At 40.6% G+C, this 25627-nt stretch overlaps 1 protein-coding gene across 5 annotated transcripts in view; it reads left to right on the top strand.

Annotated features, from left to right (window-relative positions):
• Window positions 1-25627, top strand: part of KCTD1 (potassium channel tetramerization domain containing 1) — a 643332-nt gene that overhangs the window by 505392 nt on the left and 112313 nt on the right. For all 5 annotated transcript variants that reach the window (XM_044065435.1, XM_044065436.1, XM_044065437.1 and 2 more), the window contains one exon: window positions 19305-19483. In XM_044065435.1, coding sequence (XP_043921370.1) covers window positions 19305-19483 — 179 coding nt within the window. The remainder of the gene's footprint in view (window positions 1-19304; window positions 19484-25627) is intronic.

The following is a 25627-nucleotide window of genomic DNA, read 5'->3' as shown; positions in this document are numbered from 1 at the left end:
GAAATAGAAAACAGTTAACTGACATGACAAATGTCTCGCGTGGAAGTTAAATATACAGTTAATAGTTATGTCTACAGAAATAAAATCTCAAGTTTAAAGTATGACAAGAACCTGTACTTTATACAGGCATATGTTGAATAAAGTGTGTGTGTGTGTGTGTGTGTGTGTGTGTGTGTGTGTGTGTGTGTGTGTGTGTGTGCGCGCGCTCACACGCACATCAGATAGATATGTCTGCAGTGTATGTGCACATATATAGCTGTGTGTTTGTGGGTGTGTAATATACATGTCTCAGTGCATCAAATTCAAGTACATCAGAAGCACATTAATACAGAAATAAAGTACAATCCACACACCTCTACATAGTTAGGTATACAAAGCCAGAGATTGCAAAACACAAGAAAGAACTATATGCACCTTTACCTCACTACATGGTGTCTTCACAAATGAATCACAGCTTCGGTGAATGAAACAGTCGACAAACGTAATGGTTTGTGTATAATTTCAGTCAAAAAAAAGGAAGTAAATTCCACAGCAGATGTATATAGGAGCGAGACAGAAAGACCCCTAACAAAAAATATCACAAGCCTCCCTTGATGAGAGCATTCTGGGAGCCATGTACATCGCCTCTTAGAGACATACAGGGGCTACAGCTTATTAGCTTCTGAATTTACACTTATTATTTCACTTAGGCACTATGTGTACTTCCGCGGTGGTGCAGCGGTAGCGTTGTTGCCTCACAGCAAGAGGTTCTCCCGTTCGATTCTTGGCTGGAGTGCAGGGACTGCCTTCTGTGTGGAGCCTGCATGTCCTCCCCGCGGTTGGGTGGGCATTCAAAATACATGCGTAAATGGGTGTGCCTTCGTTGAAGGTTGAACGTCGAGCTAGCACCTCGCCGTTCGTGAAAATCTACTGCCAATCATTAGTGGACCGGAGTTCCGCTGTGACGACCCCTAACCGGGAAAAGCTGAAAGACAACAACAACATTTTACTTAGGCACTGTGTGTTTTTTTCTTACTTATTTTACATGTTTTTATTAATGTATTTAGTCCAGTAAGTAAAGTGTCCTCAGACCTGTTTCAGCCACAACTTGGGCATTGAGGACAAGGGTAAATGTAATATATATTAACAATTGTGAGCAGCCAGAAAGGCAGCATGTTTTTAGGGTGTGAAAAGTGGCGCAGTTCACATAAAGCGGTTTGTTTTAAGAGCGCTGCTTGTTAGGTAAATTGTTTACTTGCACATAACATGTTACACCACCAATGACAGTATTTTGTTTAGCAAGTCTTCTGTAATGTGAAATTTTAAAATGCATCGTGTATGTATCCATTTCAGTTTATTTAATCTCTTTCCCTCAGTAAAAAAACTCTCTTGTATTTCTTATTGCACTAATATGTGATTTCTCTGGCCTTTTTTATTGCTGAAAGTGTAGACGCTCTATAAGCTTTTAGCATCTCAGCAGCATGAGAGTTTCTTTATTCCTGCAGTGACATTTCCCTTCCTTTTCTTTCACTGTCCAGTCTGAGTTCCCCAGATTTATCCTACACATATTCGTATTTGTCAACATTTTGTTTTGCCCTCCTTAAATTAGACCTACACAACAAAATGTAGTAGGGATCGATCAGATAGGTGAGATGTGTTGGTTGTTTATGGCTACTCATACTGCAAAGAAAGTTGTACCTGTGATAGCTGAGTGAGTGAATGTACCCTGTACATGCAGTGGAACCAACACAATCTGTATACACCATTTCCACAGCTTGGTCCTTGGAATACCAAAATAAGGCAGTGCCATGCTGAGTAATGCAGATTCTGCAGTTCCATTCTGTTAATTTACAATGCACCCCTTGTGTAGGGGAAGCGACCACAAAATGGCAAACCGCCCTGGATATACCTGAAAACAGATGAGCTGTAAAGTGAAACTGAAGCAAGTTACCTCTGCCTCAGCAGAATAGTCAGGAATCAAAATGTAGAATATATAACATGGCAGAGTACATACAGAAATTATTTTTTTGGGTTAGAGCTAGCAAATAAAAAGGAAAAAAAAGACTGGTGCCTGTCCACTGTACATCATTGACTGTGTTATGTTGGCTCTTTCAACACCCCGTGAATGGCATGTGCTGCATTGTTTATGTCCATTCTAATTGTTGACTTAAGTCTTGAATGCACATAATGACTGCTTTAGTGCTTGTCATGGAAAATACTGCAGGAGAAAAATTATCAGTTGCGTACACAGTAAATGGTTACCTGTAATACGGAAAGTTCCATCCAATTATAGCAAGTACTGTGGCCACTTAGAGCTGCATAACTGTGCCCCCCCCCACCTTCTAATGTGTACTAAGAAAGTGTTCTGCGCACAATTTATGGAATAATTCGTACTGCTCTATCTATCTGCAGCACCACCGTTTTATTTACTGGAGTCCAATAAATCCATGTTAAATAAGTTGTATTGCATTGCTTTTGACATTTTAATTGTAAATGATTTGAAGAAATGTGATTTTTTTTTTCTCATTCAGTGACAGTCAGTTAATGTAACGGTGACCTAGGGACTAAGTATGGCTTGTATACAAAAATCAGATATTGAAGAAGCTCTTTTGATTATCACTGTATTGGAAACAATATGTTTAATTTCCAAGTCATTCAGAGACACTACCTTATCTATACTAACACTGTGTCCCTTAGTTACCAGATGGAGCAGTACCCATTAGGGAAGAACAAGTTAAAAGACCTATGCTAAGAAAACAAATGCTGTACTTGCATGCCAAGTTAAGTCTGAACAACCCAGTTGGTTGTATCATTCAGATAATTCAGTGGAATCCTCTTCAGTCTGGCTGATGACTTCCCAAAGTAGTTATATTTTGCTAGTGATAAACAGCAAGTCCTGTATTAGAGTTTACAGTATTTGGAATACTTGATTGACCACAGGAGGCAGAACTTGTGGGTATTCTCAGTATTTAGGTTTGCCATGGTATTTCTGACATACAATTATGCCAAAAGTGGCCCTTAAATATATGAAGAATAAGAAGTAAGTTGCTGCCAAGATTGTCTTGCCAACTTCCAGTAAATTTGTATATAATCAGAGGGATTACCATTGTGTGTTGTGAATTTATAAAAGTATCACTATAGCCACAACCTAGCTTTTATTGTATGTGTATCGTAGAATGAGTTATTGAGTTTGGTGTATTTGTACTAATATGTATGTTTTGTCACCTTATGCAGCTTCAGCCACAGAGCTTCACTGAGCTAATGACAGACCAGATGTTCTTCGTGTTTCACTGTTACAGTCCTCACACTTGGGTTATCCTGCCAGGGGTAGCCCTCAATCGGCCCTAATACCAGAGGCTTAGTATTTCTGCATCGGTTGCTGTCACTCCAGGACTGACATCAGGTTGTCAGTGGTATAAAATCAGGCAGCCGATGCCATTACATTAGTCTTTCTTGCCCAGGAGCCCGAAGCAGAAGCAGTTCGCATGAGTGCCAGTTGGCCACTACCTGAGTTTTCATTTCCGAATTGAAGCTGAAGTTTTCTAAAGCTAAGTACCCCATTGGGGATACGTTTTTCTTGCTCTAACCGATGTCAGAAAAAGTTAACAATTGTCTCGGATGTGGAAAGCAAATACCACACCGAGATTTCCATTCTTACTGTGTCACCTGTTTAGGCCCAGACCACGAAGTTCCTCGGTGTCAGTTTTGTGCTTTGTTCAACGCCAGAACTATAAGTCGTCAGGCCCTTATTGTAGCTAAATATTTTCGATCTTGATCTCCGTATTCTGAAATGGCTTCGGTAAGCCATCTGACTACCGATCTTCTGACAAAAAGTAAGGGTAAAGACAGAGACAGACCGCACTGGCCCAAAACTGCTGACAACGCATCCATTAAGCTAGTCGCCAGTTCGCCGGTCCTCAGTGAGGCACTTTTGCAACCACTGATGCCCGCTTCTGTGGATTCGCAGGCCACTACCGAGACCCATTCGGAGTCCGGTATGCCACAAGACTCTTCTTTGGCTAAGGATCCTGCAGATGTCTCTACCTTGGATGGGTCCGGAGCCACTGAGCAGGCACCAGCTTCTGAGGAAGTTCTTCGCACTACCGATACTCGACACAAACTGACAACTTCTTTCGCGTCTTCAGTTCTTTCTAAAACTACCGAGTTTCTAAGGCCCAGGGTAGAAACCACGCCTAAAAAAGCGATGACCCAAGCTCAAGCACCTGCTTCCATGCCTCAATCTCAAATGCTTAAAATGGCAGAAGACCTTATGCTTATTAGGGGAAGCCAGCCTACCTCTTCCAAAAGAAAAAGAGACTTGTTCCCAGCAGTTTTATCTGAACAGGAGTCCGATGACTCTGAAGTTTCTGAATATGAAGATCAAAAATCCTACTGCTGACCCAGAGGTCATCTCCCAAGGACCTAAAGGAATAAAAGCAACCACAGCTAAGAATCCCACCCCTTTGGACATGGATTCCCAGGATTTAGACTGATGGGGTAAAAAACTATACACCTCTGCAACTCTTGCCATTAGAGCACTAAATTGTCAGTTCCACATGCTGAAATACCAGCAACATACAATGGAACTCTTTTAAACAGAAAATATCTATCTTTCTGCCTTGTGCAGAAAATAAAGATTTACAGAAGCTTATGGATTCTGCAAGCCAAGTTACTAAACACACCTTGCAATGTGGCTTTGATGCCCTAGAAGCATCTTACAAGACAGCAGTCACAGGTTCTGTACTTAGAAGGCATGCTTGGCTTAAGGAACAGCCCTTGCCAGAGCATGTCAAATCAAAACCATTGGACGCACCATTGCACAAAGACAATTTGTTTGGCACCAAGGCAGAAGAGGTCTTAAAAAAGATGGAAGAAAAAGCTAAATCTATGCAGACAAAGACTTCTTACAGGTCCAGCCTCCGAGGTTCAGTAGGCATTGCTCCTCCAAGCACTGGTCCTTTCCGGCCCCCTCAAGGCCAGCTCAGACAAGACCTAGGGGTAGCAGACCCCCCAGACCACAGCCCCAGGGAATGCAGAGATCTAAGCAATGGAGTTCCTCCCCTTCAAAAACAGGGAGTGCTAAGCCCACCCCCCTGTGGAAAGAACTCACAATGACTTTACACCTCCACCCCTTACCACTGCCCACCTGCTTGTGCCTCTAGGAGGAAAACTCTCCCCCCTTGCAAAAAACTGGGCCTCTATCAACAATGACTGATGGGTCCTCAACATAGTGACCAAGGGATACAAATTTTATTTCCACACTCTGCCAACCCCAAAAGGGTTCCCAGATCTTCCTCCAAACCAGTGGGCAGAATCCCAAAACCAAGTCCATTCCCTGCTCTCCATGAGGGCAATACAGCCTCTTCCTGCAGACCAGATAGGCCGAGGGTTTCTATTCCAGGCTTTTCCTGGTACCCAGAAAAGAGGGCACCTGGTGCCCAATCCTCGATCTATCCATATCCTGGTGATACCAAAATTCAAAATGCTCACCCTCCAGCAGCTTCTTCCTATGCAATCCAAGGATGCTTGGTTAGCCACGCTAGACCTAAAAGAGGCCTGTCTACACATCCCAATCAGGGATTCCTGCAGGAAATACCTACGTTTCAGGGCAGGAGTTATCTGTGCTTCCCTTTGGCTTATCCACTGCTCCCAGAGTTTTCACAAATTGCCTGGTTCCAGCCATTGCTTTTTTCAGACAAAGGCATATTCAAATTTACCCCTACCTAGACGACTGCCTATTTCAGGCAGACAGTCAGGAAAAGCTGTTACAGCACCTGACCTTTGTCAAGGACCTACTGACCTCCCTGGGGTATACAATAAACGAAAAGAAATCTAAACTAGTACCCACTCAACAAATTGTATTCATGGGCGCAAGCCTGGACTCAGCATCGCAGATGGCATTCCTAACTCCAGAAAACAAGCCTATCTGACAGGCTACTTCTCTCAACTAGCCACCAGAACCCTGTTATCCACAAGGAAAATCCTGCAAGCTCTAGGGTTCATGGCATCCTGCATTCTACTCATTCCATATGCCAGACTGCATATGAAGAATCTTCAGTGGTACCTAAAAAGCCTTTGATGTCAACACTGTCAGGACCTGGAAACTATCATACCTATGATACCTGTCTAAGGAAAGATTTTCTTTGGTGGGCAGCAGCATGCAACCACAACAAGGGGCTTCCCTTCTCACAACCCCATGCCACCCAGACCCTAACCACAGACTCATCAGATTATGCCTGGGGTGCACACCTGGACGACAGGTGCATTCAGGGCCATTGGAGCCCAAATCAAATACATCTGCACATCAACCAATAAGAGATGCTAGCTGTTCAGCACGCACTGACAGCCTTCAGACCTGTACTATCCCCGGGGCCTCTACTGATCAAAACAGACAACACCACAGTGATGTTGTACATCAACAAGCAGGGAGGAACTCACTCTTATCCCCTTTGCAGGCTAGCCATGACCCTTTGGCGCATTGCTTCAGCCATGCAAATTCACTTGCAAGCACAATTCCTGCCAGGCCTCCAAAACTCTATAGCAGACAACTTAAGCAAAAACCTCCTAGACCCACACGAGTGGCAGCTACACCACAGCACCTTCATCCTTGTAACCCAGAAATGGGGCACCCCGAAGGTGGGCCTCTTTGCCTCCCACAACAATCAGCAGCTCAGCAAATTCTGCACCAGGGAACCTCACAGCAAGGCCTGGAAAGTGGATGCCCTATCCTTCCAATGGGTAAACCTCTCGATCTAAGCATTTCCCCCACTACCTCTTCTTTCAAGGGTACTACTCAAAATAAGGGAGGAAAAACCAAGAGCAATCTTGATTGCCCCAGACTGACCATGCCAGCACTGGTAGCCACTGCTGCGCAGTCTGTCTCCACTGCCACCTTGGCACTTACCTCAGATCCCTACTCTCCTGATCCAGCAGAATGGAGAATTCATGCATCCACAACTGCATACCTTGAACCTGACAGCCTGGCGTATTTCCTGACCTCTCCTCCAGTTGCCAGCCTAAGCAAAAATGTCCTGGATGTTATACGTGAGGCCAGACACCCTAGCACTAGAAAATCCTATGCTGACAAATGGAAAAGGTATTGCACCTGGATGCAGGCTAAAGGAGCTGAAACAGCACAGCCCTCCCTACCTCACATCCTGGATTACCTAGCAGACCTATTACACAGGGGCCTATCCTTCTCTTCTATTAAAATTCATGCCTCTGCCATCTCGGCTCATTACAGCACAGAGCCCCCTCTTTTTTCTCACCCTCTCATCAAACAGTTCCTAAGAGGGGCTAACAATTTAAGGCCACCAAGAAAAGCCCCTACCACAGCTTGGAACCTTAACTTTGTGTTGGAAAAGCTCACACTACCCCCTTTTGAGCCTGCAGCTTCAGCAGAGTTAAAATTCCTCTCTTGGAAAACAGCCTTGCTTCTGGTCATCACTTCAGCTGGAAGAGTTTCAGAGCTACAAGCACTCATGGCTGTAGAGCCCTTAATCATTTTTCATGCTGACAGGGTCTCCCTCAGGACTAACCCAACTTTCATGCCTAAAGTGGTGTCCAGTGTGGATCTCAGCCAATCAGTTCATTTGCCCACCTTTTTCCCAAACCCACAATACAAGGGGGAAAGGATTCTGCATTCTTTAGATGTGCACAGACAGCTCAGATTCTACCTGGATAGGACTAAAGCTTTTAGGAAGACTGACCAATTGCTAGTCAGCTTTGCAGCAGGGGCAGAGGGCAAGGCCATATCCAAACAAACTCTCTCTAAATGGAGAGCACACTGTATCCATTTCTGCTACAAATACCGTGGGAAACCACCCCCTAAGGGGTCAGGACGCATTCCACCAGGGCAACATCCACTTCTGCAGCTTTTCTCAGAGGGTTTCCTATCAGGGACATCCTGGAGGCTGCAACATGGAGTTCTGTTCATACCTTCACCAAGCATTACCACCTGCCTATCTTTTTCAAATCCAGGGCAGGCTTTGCAACAGCAGTCTTGCAGGGCATCCTACCCAGCCCCCAATCTTCTTCACTGCCTCCACCCTTTTCTTCAGCTTTGGGAATCAACCCAAGTGTGATGACTGCAACAGTGAAACACAAAGAACATAGTACAGTTGTGTACACTTACCATAAATGTAGATGTTCAAGTGTATTCACTGTTGCAGTCCTGGTTTCCCACCCCCCATCCCCCTTGTCTCTCTCTCTCTCTCTTGCTCACTCCTAAAGGGATATTTAGTATTTACTTTCTACTGGTGGTGTTTTTCCACCATAACCTAGCTCCCTATTTTGGAGCTCCTGACATTTGGGGCAAGAAAAACTGATGTAATGGTGTCGGCTGCCTGATTTTATACCACTGACAACCTGATGTCAGTCCTGGAGCAGCAGCAACTGATGCAGAAGTACTAAGCCTCTGGTATTCAGGCCGACTGAGGGCTACCCCTGGCAGGATAACCCAAGTGTGATGACTGCAACAGTGAATACACTCGAGCATCTACATTTATGGTAAGTGTACACAACTGTACTTACCCTAGAACATCTTTATTTGAGTGGGTATATCATTGGCACACTAACTTTTCCCTCAGTTTTAATTCTGCATTCTAGAAGCAGTGGTGTGAATGTTATAAGTGGGACAGGAGTTACAGATTTGTTTTGCATTCACTTTTAAATTAGGCAAGGCTGACCAAAAGCTGGCAACAGAAAATGAGTAATTAAACCTTTGCAGGATTGAAGAGTATCTGCTGCTGCACTCACACTGTAGTATGACAGTCCAGTATGTTGTCTGTCCTTTTACTAGGTGTTTATTGTCAATCCAGGTTCCTGGGTCGTAAATGTTTCTTGTTTTAGGACAAGAGTCCAGTACTGTAGGATTTATTCAACATGCTGGCAAATGTCAACACCTTCTGTCAGACTAATAGTAGTTTTTGCTATGTTTATTAAAATGCGCACCTCTTCAGTGCTTCTGCATAACGGATAATTGCGGTTTGCATACCAGATTGACAAGTGTTTAATCCTGTCAACAGACAGTGGTCACTCTAGGCATCATATCACACACCCTGTTTAAAGCAGCATCCCAAGTGCTGCTACTTTGTACTGTAAAAGCTGCAGGAGATGGTCCATGGCTCAGATTTATGTTTTATGTAAGCTGAGAACTGCGCACATCCTGTGAACGTTTTGGCAGCTGGATCTACTGATAAAACAATATATTAGTTTCTGTGAATGTATATTTTAGCAGTCAAAATGAAGAAAGATAAAGAATTCTACAGTTCTGGTATTGCTTTAGCTGTTAACAGTTCATTAGGTAATGTATCACTTCTACTGGTTCCATTTTTAGCTCATGGTTTTGGTGGTTTTAACACATATTGTTCACACCATAATTATGCAAAACTTGCTTGCATGTCTGAAGCTAAAATAATTCTGCTTCTATATTTATATCATGACATATTAGAGGATCATTTGTATTGTAAGTTAAAATTTTAGTGAAATGCCCTCTTGTATACTTTCAGAATGCCTTATCATGCCTGTCCATTTCAAAGAGCTGCATTTATTTATTTATTTATTTTTAGAAGGACTTCACTCTGTGCTCAGACAGCCACTCTGTCAAGTCAAGCAGCAGGAACTTCTTTGCAGAATTCTACTGTATAACCAAACAGTACAGTTCATAAAATGGGTTAGGGTTTTCTAGGGATTTAGATGTTAGCTTTAAAAAACTAAGGGTAGCAAGAGTCTCTGTGCTGCCCAGCGGATAGGATTAGTCTCATCTTGTCGTGTGTTAAGCAAGAGTTAAGTAGTCTGGAACTGACACTGTGAACCAAGACGGATGCCAGTATTGCATGTGTGTGTCAGTGTACATTGATGAGCTCCAGAAGTGGCTGGCAGAAGCACCTTTTGTTGTCCATTCTATTTCAAATGGCTAACTGAATTTAGAAGTCTATGAACTGTGATAAGAACTATGTAATAGCTGGAGCATTCTGACTGTGCTTCAGAAACAAGTGAAGACTAACCTTGCAGACTTGGGGTGTGCAATTTAGCTTAAACATATTCTGAAATATAATGTTATGCACTTTTGTGATGTCAGAGGAGTTGATAAATTTTATTATGTCCCCTTTGAAGATGTTATGGTCTTGTCTCTTACTGAAGTAAATATAACAAGTATATAGTCGGAAATTATATAAGCCGCGGTGGTGCAGCGGTAGCATTGTCACCTCACAGCAAGAGGTTCTCCCGTTCGATTCTCGGCTGGAGCACCTTCTGTGTGGAGTCTGCATGTCCTCCACGCGGTCGAGTAGCATTCAAAAGACATGTGTGAATGGGCGTGCCTTCGTTGAAGGTTGGGCATCGAGCTGGCACCTCTGCACTGTAAAAATCTACTGCCAGTTATTAGCGGACTGGAGTTCTGCTGTGGCGACCCCTAACCGGGAAAAGCCAAAAGAAAAACAACAACATAGTCGGAAATTGTATGCTTCACACTGCCACATCAAAACAAAAATGTAGCAGTGTCACTTACAGCCATTCTCTGTTTGCCAGTGTTAAATGAATTACAGTTTCAAAAGCTGTAAGAAAACAATAAAATAAGATAAACTTTCTCCTGCCCCTCTTTACATTTTTTTCTTTAACTTGTATTGCACTGGAGCAGCTAAAGCTCCATTACTAGGAATTGCAGTTGGGTCTGTCAGATCATAGCCCACTAGTTTTCCTTAATTGAAATAGATGTCAGAATTCACCTCTCGAGCTTCATTTTCAAGGTGAATTGCTTGACGTCACTGCCAGAAACAGCTAAGAAGTGAATTTTTGATCAGATAGCCAGACCTAATCCTGTAAGCTATAGGTGGGTTCATATGTCAGTTTAAATGGACCAACTCAAAGCCCTGTCACTATACTGTGTATCCAGACTGCTAAGAGGTGGCATGTGTCTGACATACAAGTCATCCTCCAACCCATTACAGATGGATTTACTGCACATCAGCAAGTCAGTTGGCATCAGAAATACTCTTGTCTATGTCTACACCTGTTCTGCAACACCAAAGAACCAGTTTGGAGGAACAGCTGTATCGCACAGAGAAAACCACTGCTCTGGAATAGACTCCCCATCCACATAAAACAAAGTACATCCCTGTCCATATTTAAGTTCATCTTAGATTTATACACATGTGGGGTACAGAGAATTTACCCCAGGACTATGGACAGAGGGATCTCTTAAATGCTTTATCCCATGCATGTGTCCCCCTTCAGTTTTATGTGGCACAAACCCAGTTATTTTCATTATCAGCCATGGGATGTGTATGGCCAGAATATAACAAATGGGATAGATTATTTCGAGCACAAAAAGGGAAATTAGCTGGGCTTAAGACAGCCTGCAAGGGCAGCTAGCCTAGCACTTATGAACCTAAGTAGTTGAGACTGTAGTTCTTTATGGTTACTCTGGATTGTTAGAAGACACCATAAAAGAAAAAGAAGACAAATTGTCCTGAAATTAGTGTGTTAATGGGAACTCCAAACATTTGTACTGCGTGTAATTCATGATCATTTATGTAAAGTAGTTACTGGGCAGAGTTGCACCATTCTTATTAACATGTGCTTTAAAAGTATAAATTGTTTTTGTTTACAGATGAACTACATTTGACATTTTTGAGTGCATAACTTTTTTTTCCTGTCTATATGATGCATCAGCCTTGTCCTGTAGAGCTGGAAGATATGATTGGTTATCCAAAAAATGATGAAAATGCAGCAAAACAAACAAGATACTTTGGAACATTTTGTGTCTTATATTTAGAACCACTTTAAAGGGTTACATGGCATGATGGATCTAATAATGTACTTAAACAGTTAGTGATCATTCCGTTATAGTCCATTATTGTGTATGTGAGTTTGCATTTTCCTAGCACATATAAAAAAAACAGACAAGTCATAGATTACATCAAATAATCTTTGCCTGGTTGCTTTTTTGTTGTCTTGTTCCTTTTCTCCAGGTTATTGTCCTTTGCTAAGTAAACATTTCACTCTGCCAACATCCTCTTTCTGCTCTTGACGTCCCACAAAACGTTTATATGAGGCAGTAGGGAAAAGAGTCTAACACTGGATGGGCATTATGTCTTTTATGTCAATCCCTTCCCTCTGGTGATGGGCAGCACAGCCAGTGTGTTGTACAAGGGAGGATAAATGTGGATGTATGTTTTCCCATACTTTAGTCTAACTAGAGTGGTAACACACATTGGTAGGACGTGGTGCTTCCTGTGCTCCTTGGCCTTAAGCCTAGTATATGTCTGACTGCCAGGGGACACACTGCTAGAGCTGGCATGAGCCACTCACTTCCACCTCTCCTCAGCTGGGTGCTCCAGTGCAAGTCCCACTAATTGAGTATGAGACTGTGATTTGTCTTTGTGCCACAAGGTCATATTCATTTTCCTTTCCACCTCCCCACTGTGAGACAGACAGTTACTAATGTCTTAAAGATGATGTTTGCTTTTGCTGTGTAATGGATAGAGTTAAAAGAGTTTGAAAAATGAGTAACACGGGGTGGGGGTAATCTGCCACAGAACTGAAATGTCTCTAAGTAAAGAGCTGGGAGCTGGGAGGGGAAATAAGATTGTTAAAGTATATCAGTTGACATTTTCATCCAGTAGATTGAATTGACACCTAGAAAGGAAGTGATAGTTAAATCTTGCGTCAGTTGGCACAGATGAAGTGCTGCAAAGTGAAACTGGAGCTGGTATTTAGGAATATTGATAGTGTTGTTTGATACAATATTAGAAGAAAAGCTTATACATGTACATTTAACTTTGTGTGAAATATCCTTGGGAGTTATGTGAAAATTGGGAGGTTATTAGATGACAAGTTAGTGATTGGGGGAGATTAAGGGGTTCAGGAGCAGTGAGAAATTATTAAAATAGTGTGTCTAGTAGTATGCAAGAAGGTCTTGGAAGCAAACAGAAAGAGAAGAGGTAGAGATTTGTGTGGTTGAATGGGAATGTTACAATTTTTTTTCCTTTTTTTTTTAATACCCATATTGAATTATCACTTGTGACCTAGGCAAACTTATATTTATGTAAAAGTAATCAAACCATATTAACAATTTCACATTTACTAACATAATACATCACATGTATTGTTCTATATAGTATATTCACACTAACATTACATAGATTGTTCAGTTCCTGTCTTCTCTTAAACCTCATTCCTCCTCCAAAACATTTTTCTGCATATATTGTTCCCACAACTTCCATGTTTTTCTATGTAATTTACTCATACACTTTTCTAAAGATCCCTGTAATCCTGCTAAAAATATATAATTTCCTTAGTTGCACTCATTTGCTCATGCAGTGTTCCTGACAGAGTACTCTGTAGGGAATTTTTAGTCTGCCAGCTCATTATACTGCAAGAACGTGCTCCCAGGTACCTCTTTTTGCCTGTTATACCTCCAACATTTGCCATCCACCTGAAGAAGCCACATTGATCCATATCTGTCAGTTTTGGTAACACCTTTGCCATTCTTTTAGCAATTATAGACATGCACATTATAGTTATGGTTTGAAATTGAAATGGGCCTGTGTGAAGCTGGATCTGATGGATGTTTAATGTTTTTATTTATTACAGCACATCTTTTTCCAGGATGTTGGTGCTTCCCCTCCTAAAATGCTGTTAAATGAAACTTTCCAGTTTTTTATCACTTTCTTCCTTGCTAGCTTCCAAACTTCTACAGGAATGTCCTCTATTCCTGGAGACTTTCCTGCAGATTGGTTATACATCACCATTTTTATCTTACCTCTTCTTATCTTAACTGTTAATTGTTGAGCCTCCTCTACCTCTAACCCTAGCATATTAAATCTTTTATAAATATTTCTGTTTGTGCTTTTTCTTTATATCCCCACTTCTCTGTTTTATAATACAAAATATCTGTAATACCAGTACCGGATTTCTTGTTATTTTTATTTTTTTTTCTTGTTTTAGGCTCCCTACGTTTGGCAGCAACCCGTTCTGCTTTCTGTTGCCCAGTTCATTGTGGCAGAACCTTTTATGCTCTGGATTTATTATGAAATAAAAGTTGTTTAACATCAGATTTTCTAACTCATGCATCTTATCCATGTACTTTCTTATTTTCTCGTTTACACTCTGCAGTTGTGCCTCTTTTTGGTCTGTGAGAGTCTCCTTATTCTGTAATACTTTAACATTTGTCAGTCCTTTTAAATAATTCTTGTTACTTCTTAACTACATCTCTTTTCCTTTTTCTACCCTATTTTAAAACTCCACTTTCATTTTATCATACTCACTAGCTATAACTTCCAGGTGTACTTTGTCTTCCATAATAACTCCCAAATAATTTCCACTACCCATTCCTCTCTTTTGGTAGGTGGGAAAGCACCATTGTCTCATCTTTTCTTCATGACCCTGAATTTTTATCTTGGTAATTATTGGCGCATGATCTGAAATAGTTTTTGGATGTATGTCAAAAGTTCTCAAAATGAGCAGTTTCCTGTGAAATATAATTTTTTTTATTCCAGCCCAGTTATTGTACCTTGGGGAATAACATGTAAATTCTTTCCACTTTCTTACTACTGAATTCACATCTTCCATACTGAATTCACATCTTCCATACCAAGTATTTTCATAAATTTCTTCAGAAATCCACCCTAGTGTGTTGTATTTTCCCTTCTAAGCTCCCCCCCAAAATACATCCTCATTGTTGCAAATCACATTTTTTAGTCCCCAACTTTAAGTAATATTCCCTGCTGAAAGCTAATCATTTCTCCCAAAATGTTTTTAAGCTCCCTAACAGCAATTGTAGGTGGAATAAAAATACATGCCAGCATAATCCTCATCCCTTGCCAGTAGCTCCTTACTACCACAGATCTGCCATTATAATTTTTTTTGTGCTTCTATCACTGAGTTCCTTTAGCAATTAATGTAAGTATTCCTCATTTTCTTTGAGCCTGATATTCTGCTGAGTATCCATTCTGAAATCCTTTCTTTATCAAATTTACATGCTCATTTCTTTCCAAATGTGTATCCTGTAGCATTGTTATTTGCAGTATGCATTTTGTAATATAATTTGATGTTCTTTCCTTTTTGTCTATATCTGAGACCATTCAGATTCCCAGGTAATATGGTAAGTGTTGTCATTATGGTAAGTCATTACTTCCACCTGTTACATATAACAGCTTTTCTAAACTGTTTGTTTCCAGCTTTTGTGATACATGCTCCCACTAATGTTTGGCAGGTTGATCTTTTATACATTTTTTTTGTTTTGTTTTTTGTTGTATCCATTTGAACCTGTGTCAGTTTTACAAGATTTTTTGTTTTAATGAAAACTCTCAAACAAAAAATAAACACTCTCCTGAACCTGTTAATTTAATAAAAACATGCACAACTATGTGCATCTTCAGATAATGAAGTTTAGCACTCTTAATGTGAACAATTGAAATGGGCAACTGCAACCACAGTCCTCAATTAAAATAAATTGAGTTTGTCTGTGAAAAGATATGTTACTGCTTCTGCTTTCTGCTTACACTGTTTGGTGTCTTTTCTTTTTAATCTTTATTCTCTTCCCAGATGCGAAAATAGCTTGCATGCTTTCAGAAAACATTAACTTTTAGCCTTCAGGAAGTCAGTGTTTTGGCATTTTATTGCCCTTTAATCAGCTTGTCTCCATGGAAACAAAAGAGAAAAAAGTGTAGTCCACAGCTGTAGGCTTCTAAAGGCATGCTGAAACATTTATTGCTAAAGGAAAACTTTATTTTGTTCATTGTTGTTTCCACTTAAAACATGCTTTTAGATTAAGCCAATGGTCTTAATCCAGACATTTACCTATGCAAGAGTGAGAAAACTTTCAGCTCTACATATATTATCATCTGTGTACTTTTACACCCCAGCCCCCACATGAACAACTCAAGATTACAGCCTATTAACTTAAACATGTTTTTATCTAGACTTTTTTTCTCTTTTTGTATTGTAATGCCTCCGTTTCTTAACACTTAAAAGGAGAAAAAAGGCATCTGTTTTCTTTAGTATATTTTTCACATGCAGGAACAATTAAAAATACTTTATTATAAAACAGGAAATTTATATCTTGAAATTTTTCACATAAATACTGTTAAGAACAAAACTTGTTTTATCTGCAATTACTTTTTTCCTTCCTCTTTCCCTCCCCTCAGTGTCCTTCCAGACATTAATGACTTAAAGTGAGGCAAATTCCTTTCAGTTCCCCACAAGTTTAACAGAGTCAACAAAAGTCCATTCTGTCCACTATTTCTTATACAGCCATATCTCATAAATATGATTGATGCTTTGCAGTCTCGCATTTATTCACTGATTTCCATGTTGTTGGTTGTCTTCTTTTTCATCTCTAATAACTCCTCCAGGTTTTGGTTCAGTTAAGAGGTACTCACGATTCTTTTAGTCAACTCCTGTGCCTTTTCTGTCTCTCAAGCATTTTCCTTAGAACAGTGGAAAAGTCTCTTATCAGAATAATGAAAAGACCCCTTCTGCTTGATGGCTCACTTTTTGTTGGAACAGACCTTTGTATCTCCTCTTTTAGTCTGCTGTGCATCAAAAAATTACTTTGATCCTCCAGGAAAAAAATATTTTGAAGACAGCTGGCTACAGCAGTTTGAATCTCACACTTGCCTCTTGACATTCCCTGATTGCTGGAATAAATCTGTTTTTCTTCGCCTGGTGTACAGTGAATAATCATTTTCCACTCTATCTCCTAATTTTAATACTTTGCCCTTTTGCCATAGTTTTGTGAGAATCAACTCTTTCTGCAGGTAGTTTTTCATCTTTACTAATACAGGTGTTGACTGCTTTTCTCATGGCCGGGTTAGAAGCATAGACACAGAGCGCCCTTTCATTTAATAGTTCCTACTATGGAATACCAGTTCAGTTGCTTATTTAGGTGTTCATAAAATTAATATTGTCTCTTCATTCAAGTTTCTCTGCTACAGCTGGAAATCTCAGATTTTCCCTACATGCACTTGTAGTCTAATTCTGCCATTTTTTTAAGCATGGTTTCAACCTATGATTTTTGCATTTTTTTCAGCTCATTTGAATATCTGTTTAAAGCTTCTTCCAATGTTTTGCAGCCTTTTGTTATTAGAGTTGATGTATTGCTTCAGTGTTTCATTTATTTTAATCAACTCTGAACACATTTGACCAATTTTTCCTCTAGATTACTGGAAGCCATGTCTTGCACCAAAGCTGGAGCTTGAGCTGTTTTTGCTGAACAGCTGCCGGATTCTTCTCAGTCAATGTTTTCACCTTTGCTAGTTTATTTTCTTTCAGGATGTATTAATTTCTTTTTTACTGGCATCAAGGCAGTGTACTTACTAGATAGTAACTGAATTTACTTAAATTGACAGAGTTCCTCGCCCTTGCCTTTCAGTCTTTTTTCACAATGAGAGAGCTAAAGTTAAGCTGTTAATCAGTGTGCAGCCTTTTTGGAAAAACATCTAGCAAAATTCTTGAAAGAAAAAAGAAGGTTATACAGAAAGAAAGATGTGTAAACCGAGATCTGGTAAAGAGGACTATGAAAAGCTAGGTAAGCAGACAAGGTGAAAAAGATGAGGAATATTAAGATGAAGTTGGAGAAAGATTTGGCAATGGGGATTTTGAAGGCTAGAAATTCTTTAGATGCTGGCCAAAAGGAGGAAGGTGCAAGGTGTTTTAGGTGAGGGCAGAGGGAGGGCAAGTATAGCATGGAATCAGGAATAAGCAGAGGGTCTCGGTGAGTTATTTAATTTGGGTTTAGAAAGGCAGATGGGAAAGAGGGTACCTGTCTTGGAGAGCAAGTTTGTATAAACTGTGAGGGTTGGAATGATGGGAAGTTTGACATGAGTGTGGTGGAAGAACTCTGAGCTTTAAAGGGATATAAGGTACAAGGCTGTGGATGGTCTGCTGCCTAGAGTTCATAATCACCAGACTGAGGGGTTGGCAGATTTCTTGTCACTCCTTTCAGTAGATTAATTGATGAGGACGTTGTACCCAAAAACTTGTACCTTTAGATTGGAAAAGTTCAGCTGATACCTTTAAGTGTGATGACTGTAGTAGCTTGGGTAGTTTTAGGCTCATTAATATGACTCCTGTTGTAGCAAAGTTTATAGAAAAGATTTTTCAGGAAAGCTGCACCGTGTTTCTTGAGGATAATGGTCTTATTAATGTGAGTCATAGACTGGTAAGGTTGATGCAAAAATAGCATTAAAAAGGAAAACAGAGGTTTTTGATGAGGCTGTTATGTCTAGGGATAAAGACACAGTTAGTGGGGATCCTTGGATTTCAGTTCATGAGCCATCTTTGTATGTCTGTATAGTACTCAGAGGTTGATGGGTCTGTGTTGGGTAAAGAGTGTGATGAAGGATTAATTGTGAAGGAGGAACTTGGAGAGATATGGCAACTGGGAGTCAAAGGTGTTGAATGTAAATTACAGTACCTTACACACACTAACCATTGTAATGACTATGAGTTGGAATGAGTCAAGATTAAGATTATAGATACTGTCAATGGAGGAAGATTTGGGTGTGTTAGTTTTAGGGGCTTTAAAACATCAAAAGTAGGAGAGCATAGTAGTAAAGTCAGACAAAATGTGGGTATGTATTTTGAAGAGGATGACTAAGACAGAGATGACTGAGCCATTACATAGAACATTGGTTAGACCACATCTGAAGTACATTGTGTAGTCTAGAGTCCATTTATGGATACTGTTATTAAATTAGCACAAGGTCTGAATAGAAGGAAACAGATCATACAGCTTATGTTTTTTGTTTGTGCTGTGAGTTGCACAAAGGGTATAAGTGCCTGAAAACATAATTTGTTCTGAGATGCATTCAACTGTCCTGTCTGAAAATAACTAATACTGGATAAATGCTGTTGTTTGTTCATTTTAACTATTTAACTAGGAATGACAGCTCTAACAATTTTGTTTTAGTTTTGTATAGGGCAACTTTAGAGTACTTTCTAGTAGAGTTACATGCAACAAACCATTATCTTTGAAAATGGTAAACCAGGAGCATATACAGAGAGCGAATATTGCCGGATATAAGTGCACTAATAATTTAATCAAAGTGTATGTATTTTACTTTAGCACAACTATGTTATAAATATGAGGCTGCAAAATAAATAATACTGGATGTAAAGATGAGAAGAAACAAGTTTGTGGTCTCTAACAACTGGTTATTGACAGTTTATTTTTTCTTGATCTATGCTAACAGCAATGTTTCCATACGTTGAGGTTGCTTTGGCGTTGGTGTGTAAATGGATATGAAAGTTAGAGGAGACAGTCTTTTTACTTTTCTGCTTTTGGGAAGTGAACCTTGATTATCTCCTCCTTATTACAGGATAACCGTTCCAATATGTCACGACCCCTTATTACCAGATCTCCAGCATCCCCATTGAACAACCAAGGCATCCCCACCCCAGCGCAACTCACTAAGTCAAATGCACCAGTCCACATCGATGTGGGAGGACACATGTACACAAGCAGCCTGGCAACACTTACCAAGTACCCAGATTCCAGGTAAAATGGACTCTACTGTTTTGTTTCCTCTGTGCTTAACGAATGTGGGGTGTAATGACATTACAGTTTCACTATAGTTCTTAATGCACTCTATCTCCTCCATTAGCAATTGTCTCTTGAAATTTTTTTAAAGGTTGGTAAAGGCATTTTATTTCTGATTTTGTTAAAAGATGGGAAAAAAATCTATTTCCCATGGCGACACTGCAGTGCAGAGGAACTTTCATTTTAAAATAATTTTTTGTGTTTAGCCACAGCTTTCCAGCACTCTTGTGTAGCTAGCGTATAAAGTGGAGTGGACAATTGTATGCTTTTGTGTGTGGTTGGGGGTTCAGACTGTACTGTGGGCAAGTCGTGGACGTGAAACAGAAAAAAATTTGGTGCAAATACATACTACCACCAGTTTCATTTCTTAGAATTAATGAAAAAGGGGTTACCTGCATAGTGATGGTTTGAAAAGGTAAGGAATTAAAAAAAAATGTGGATTTTTATGAACAAAAGTGACGCACACAAAAATAGCTTTGTCTTTTACTTTTGATGATAAAGGAAGACTTCACCTTCACTTTTTAAGCATAAAGTAAAATGTTTGAGTGTTGATGCAGTTTTTTTTTGTAATTAATTAATGAGACTGGTTAGTAAAACAAATGGTGTCTTTTCTTTTACCTTTTGAAGAATATGTTAATCTGTTTTCCTGGAATATATAGTAATCTGTTAAAAATTACAGCATTTGCAGGTGATGTTCCTAAAAATTGCAATTAATACTTTTATAATTACAAATTTAATTTGTCATGTTTTAATTAGTATGCAGCGTCATTGCCAGTTCTCTGTATTTTAGGGGGGGGGGGTTTTACATGGTTTATTTATAGTGTGTGTTCTGTTTGCTGTTATGTTAAAAATAAAATGTTATTTAATTATGTTTCTGCACTTTTGAATTTAATTAATACAATCCAGTGTGTGTACTCGGTAAGAACAGCAACATTATAACTATATGGTACTGTGATGTAAACGTATCTGCTGCGTAACAGTATGTTCAGCCTGTAGTTGTACCAGTTCTGTAAAGGAAACATCATGAGTAGATCTGTTCAGTATAGAAATGCCTGCCGTTTTAAGAACCTTAAACTTATCAGTCCCTTCAGTCTGGCAGTCTCACTATATGGCCCTTGTACTGCTAGCTGTCCTTCAACATAACCTGCTTCTTTTACTGCCCCGGTCTATCTCTAATGTGTTCTAGCATTCATTCTGAACAGTCACTGTACCCTTCATACTGCCCCATTAATTTGTAAAAAAGCAAACAAAAGAGGCTGTAGTTCTCATTGCAATGGATGGTAAACTGTGCCATTCATCATCTCTCCAGCACTGTATTTCAACAGGAAAGGTATTGTTGCTCAGTCTAGTTCCAAATATTTTTTGAAAGCTAAGTACCTGCTGGGAAATGTTTCCTATTTCTAACTTTTTTTTCTTTTTTTCAGTGATGAGTGATTAAGGGGAAAATCATTCCATTTCTCAAGGGCAGCCTGGTTTAGGTCTGAAAAGCCTTTGCCAGCTGAAAGTGTCAGATCCTATATAACAGTCTGCTTTTTAAAGGACTTTCCTGCTTAGAGTCCATCCCCATGGTAGGCTGACAGATTTGTGCAGGATTCATCATGAAAAAACAGAAACGGAGAAGCCTGGCTGATGCAGAACATGCTGGATGCCCTAATACAGGTATGGGCTTCAGAGTCTGACATCCCCCAGCTACAATGGGGGATTCTTAGTTTATTTAACAAAGAATATTACAAAGGAACACTACCATAAGGAATTACTAAAAAATGAAAAGATCACTTAGAAAGATTTGCACCAAGGAGCAGAAAACTGCTTGCTTTTGAACAGACCCATGGATGCATTACCTACACAGGCAGTCTTCCAGAACCCTGCCCCAGGTCTGGAATCTGACTGCACTGGAAGCAGTCATTTCAGTAGCTTGCAATACATCCACATGGACCTTGTTCTGTTTAACAGGAATGCTGGCTTTGAGGCTAATTTGACAAAAAAAAAAAGATTGTTGTCAATCCAAATCATGATTCTGGCTCCAAACAGCAATAAGGAGATTGAAGATTTTTCATCTGACTGTCTTACTCCAGAAGACATATTCCAAAGACAGCTGGTCAGTTCATGCTTACACCTCCTGTAGAGTTCAAGCAACTGAGTTGGTGGCTCCACCCATCTCCCTTGAACATTTGGATGCCAGATTCCTGTGCCTCCAGTCCCTGGAATCTCAACTTCTTAACAATACCTTTTAAAGTCTGGCTATGGAACTGTTATCATTGTAGCATAGCTCACAGCCTAGTACTACCCAGCGTACACCGCATGTTAAAGGAAATGCAGGACCCTTCCTTTATAGGGAATCAGGTTCTTCCATGGAAGAGGTGGAAGACATGGCATTCACTTCAAAAATGTCTTCTCCTCTTGGATGTGACTCTTAATGTTCTCCGTCTGAAAATGTTTCATTTTGGGATACCCTGAGTCTCATGAGGGAGCACTTCAAATTGCAGTGAGCTGGTTGGCCTTACGTGCATGCAATGAGTGTGCCAAAAAGAACCAGATTTGTACTGGGAGCATGCCACTTTTATTTCAGACACATGGGGATATCTGGAGTAAAAATTATGTCAGCTGTGCTGAGATGGAAGGGTCCTCAGCTTTGCAGGTTTGGCCATATGTTAGACCTTAATCTGTGGCAGAGTTGCCTAAAGTTATTACTGCAACAGTGACCACACACACACATCTACAATTATGGTAAGCTGACTATGTAACTATACGTTTTCTCTTCTGATGTAATTTGGAAAAGCTTCTATATACTCTGCCTCTTGTAGTAAACCTGCTAATGTAGAATTAAAGTGCTGCAATAAAACCAGCTCTCCAAGGACTGAGACTTAAGTATAGATGATCACATACTTATTCCTTTCTTGTCCCTGTTTTCTGACGATGTGCTGAACATGTTGAAAAATGCCAAGAATCCTAACTTGAAAAAGCAGTGGAGATTCTCCATTTATCGCAACAAAAATTGTCAGAATGCTAGCCGTTCTAGGCTTCCTGTAGTACTTTCATATCATCCAGATTTTTTTTTTTTGCAGCAGAACTGTCTTAGTCCTCTGTTAGTCTATATTTTATCATTGACAGCATGTCTCTGTCTAGAGCCACCTCTGGCAAACCATACAGTTGTAAAGCAGTTTCTAATCGTACTTTTATATCCCTGCTCACTAAGGAGGGCTGTTTCTCCTCCTTCACAAATTAATTTTGTTCTTGAGAAATGCATCTTGGATGCCTTTGAGCCATCATTTTCTCCTCTCAAATGCTTAACTTGAAAGGCAGTTTTAACGGTGGTTGCAATGTTGGCCAGAAGGATGTCAAGAGTTGCAGGCCCTTATCCGCAAAGAGCCATCAACAAGTGTTTCACAAAGACCAGGGAGTCTGAGAAAGTACAGTTGTGTACCTACCATAAATGTAGATGTTCGAGTGTATTCACTGTTGCAGTCATTACACTTGAGTTATCCTGCTGGCAGGCTACCCGCAGTTGGCCTGAATTCCAAAGTCCTGGTCCGGTATCGGTTGCTGTCGCCTCTTCCCTGATGTCAATGCGCCAGGGGTATATAAGATGCAGCCGACACCATTTTCTTCAGTTTTTCTTGCCCCAGATTGTCAGGTGCCCCCAAAAGGGTAGGCTAAAAATAATGCTTATAAAAAAGCATGCACTAACATAAAAATTACCTTCATCTACAAGCAAATACACCACATAGTTTGTATAGAATAGAGAAGTACAGATAAGTCCCAGCAAAGAAAGGGGGATGGTGGGTGGGTAACCTGGACTGCAACTGTGAATACACTCGAACATCTACATTTATGGTAGGTACACAACTGTACTATGTTCATCGTGTTTCACTGTTGCAGTCATTACACGTGGGTTGAATCCCAAAGCTGAGGTTGGGTGGCTGGGACTAAATAGAATTAGGAGTGGCTATGAGGCCCTGCAGAACTGCAGTGGCAAAGCCTGCTCTGGATTTAGAGTAAAGAGGTAAGTACTAGTACTTTGTAAACGTGTGCACTGAAGTCCAAGTTGCAGCCTCCAAAATATCCTTGGTTGGTACTCCTCTGAGGAAGGCTACTGAAGTGGCTGCTGCTCTTGTTGAGTGTGGCCTAATGCCCTTAGGCACTGTTTTGCCATGTTGTGAATAGCAGAAACGAATGCAGTGGCCTATCCATTTTGAAATAGTCTGCTTTGAGATAGTCTTTCCTTGTGATCTTGCAGCATATGCCACTAGAAGTTGCTCAGTCTTTCTGAAAGCTTTAGTTTTGTCCAAGTAGAAGCGTAGCTGTCTGCGTATGTCCAAAGAATGCAGAAGTCTCTACCCTTTATTCTGTGGGTTAGGATAAAAAGTGGGCAAATGAATGGTTTGATTAAGAGCCACACTGGACACTACCTTAGGCATAAATGTTGCGTTCGTCCTTAAAGAAACCCTGTCCGGATGGAAAATAATAAAAGGTTCCACAGCCATTAATGCCTGTAGCTCTGAGACTCTTCTTGCTGAAGTAATTGCTAGGAGCAGAGCTGTTTTCCATGATAAGAATTTTATCTCGGCTGAGTTGGCTGGCTCAAAAGGAGGCAGTGTGAGTTTTTCCAAAACAAAATTAAGGTCCCATGTAGGTATCGGTGCTCTCCGTGGAGGTCTTATGTTTTTGGCCCCTCTGAGGTACTGCCTTAGCAGTGGATGTGAAAAAATAGGCGGTTCCGTATTGTAATGAGCTGAAATTGCAGAAGCATGGATCTTAATTGATGAGAAGGATAGGCCTTTGTCCAGCATCTCAGTTAGATATTGTAAAATCTGAGGAATATTTGGTACAAGCGTGTCAAATCCTTGTGCCTGGTTCCAAGCACAGAATCTTTTCCATTTTTCTGCATAAGATTTTCTGGTGCTGGGCCTCCTGGCCTCCAAAATAACATCCATAACTGCTTTAGAAAGAGGTGTGCTTTGAGTGTTTATATTACCCGCCATGCAGCCAGATTTAAGGTTCTGAGTTGGCTGTGCAGGATCTGATTGTTTTGTTGGGTCAGTAGATGAGGAATTTGAGGTAAGGTCCAGGCTGGGCCTTGAGACAAACTCTTTAGGATCGGATACCAGTGCTGGTGTGGCCAGTCTGGAGCAATCAGTATAATTTTTGGCTTCTCTTGTCTGACCTTTAGGAGTACCTTGGAGAGGAGAGGCAGAGGAGGAAAGGCATATACTGTAAGGGTTTTCCAGCTGAATGATAGAGCATCCACCTTCCATGCTTGTTTGTGATAAGTTCTTGTGCAAAATCTCTGTAATTGGCAGTTGTGTGGGGAGGCAAATAGATCTATGTCTGGCCATCCCCATTTCCTTGTTATCATGCTGAAGACTTGTGGATCTAGTTTCCACTCGTGAGGGTCCATGAGGTTTCTGCTTAGTTCGTCTGCCAGAGTATTTGTCTTTCCTGGCAGGAATTGTGCTTGCAGGTGCACTTGATAAGTCAATGCTGCGTTCCACAAAGTCATGGCTTGTCTGCAGAGGGGATAGGAATGTGTGCCCCCTTGCTTGTTTATGTGCCACATGACTGTAGTATTGTCCGTCTTTATCAACAGTTGTCCTTGATGAAGTAAGTCCTTGAAGGCTGTCAGAGCATTCTGTACAGCTAGCACCTCTTTTTGATTGATATGAAGATGCATTTGGCTTGCGGGCCACGTGCCCTGAATACATTTTCCTGTCATGTGAGCCTCCCAGGCATAATCCAATGCATCTGTTGTTAGTGTCTGCCTGGTTGTGGGTAAAGTGAATGGGTGTCCCTTGTTGTGATGACAGGCCAGTGCCCACCATCGAAACTCCTGTTGCAGGCAGAGAATGAGGGTAATTAGTGTTTCCAGGCTGTGGCAGTGTTGAGTCCAAACACTTTTTAGGTACCATTGTAGCTTCCTCATATGCAGTCTTGCATATGTATTTATCAGAATGCAGGATGCCATGAAACCCAAAGCCTGCAGAATTTTTCTTGCAGGTAACTGGGTCTTTGTATCCATCTTTTCGAAGTAAGAAGTCAGTTGCCTTTGTTTGTCTGGCATGAGATAAGCCATCTGGGCAGTTGTATTTAAGCTTGCACCCAGGA

This window comes from Protopterus annectens, chromosome 3.part0 (genome assembly GCF_019279795.1).
Source record: "Protopterus annectens isolate FY-2018-M chromosome 3.part0, PAN1.0, whole genome shotgun sequence".
Taxonomy (NCBI): domain Eukaryota; kingdom Metazoa; phylum Chordata; order Ceratodontiformes; family Protopteridae; genus Protopterus; species Protopterus annectens.
This window is presented reverse-complemented; position numbering and strand designations above follow the sequence as displayed.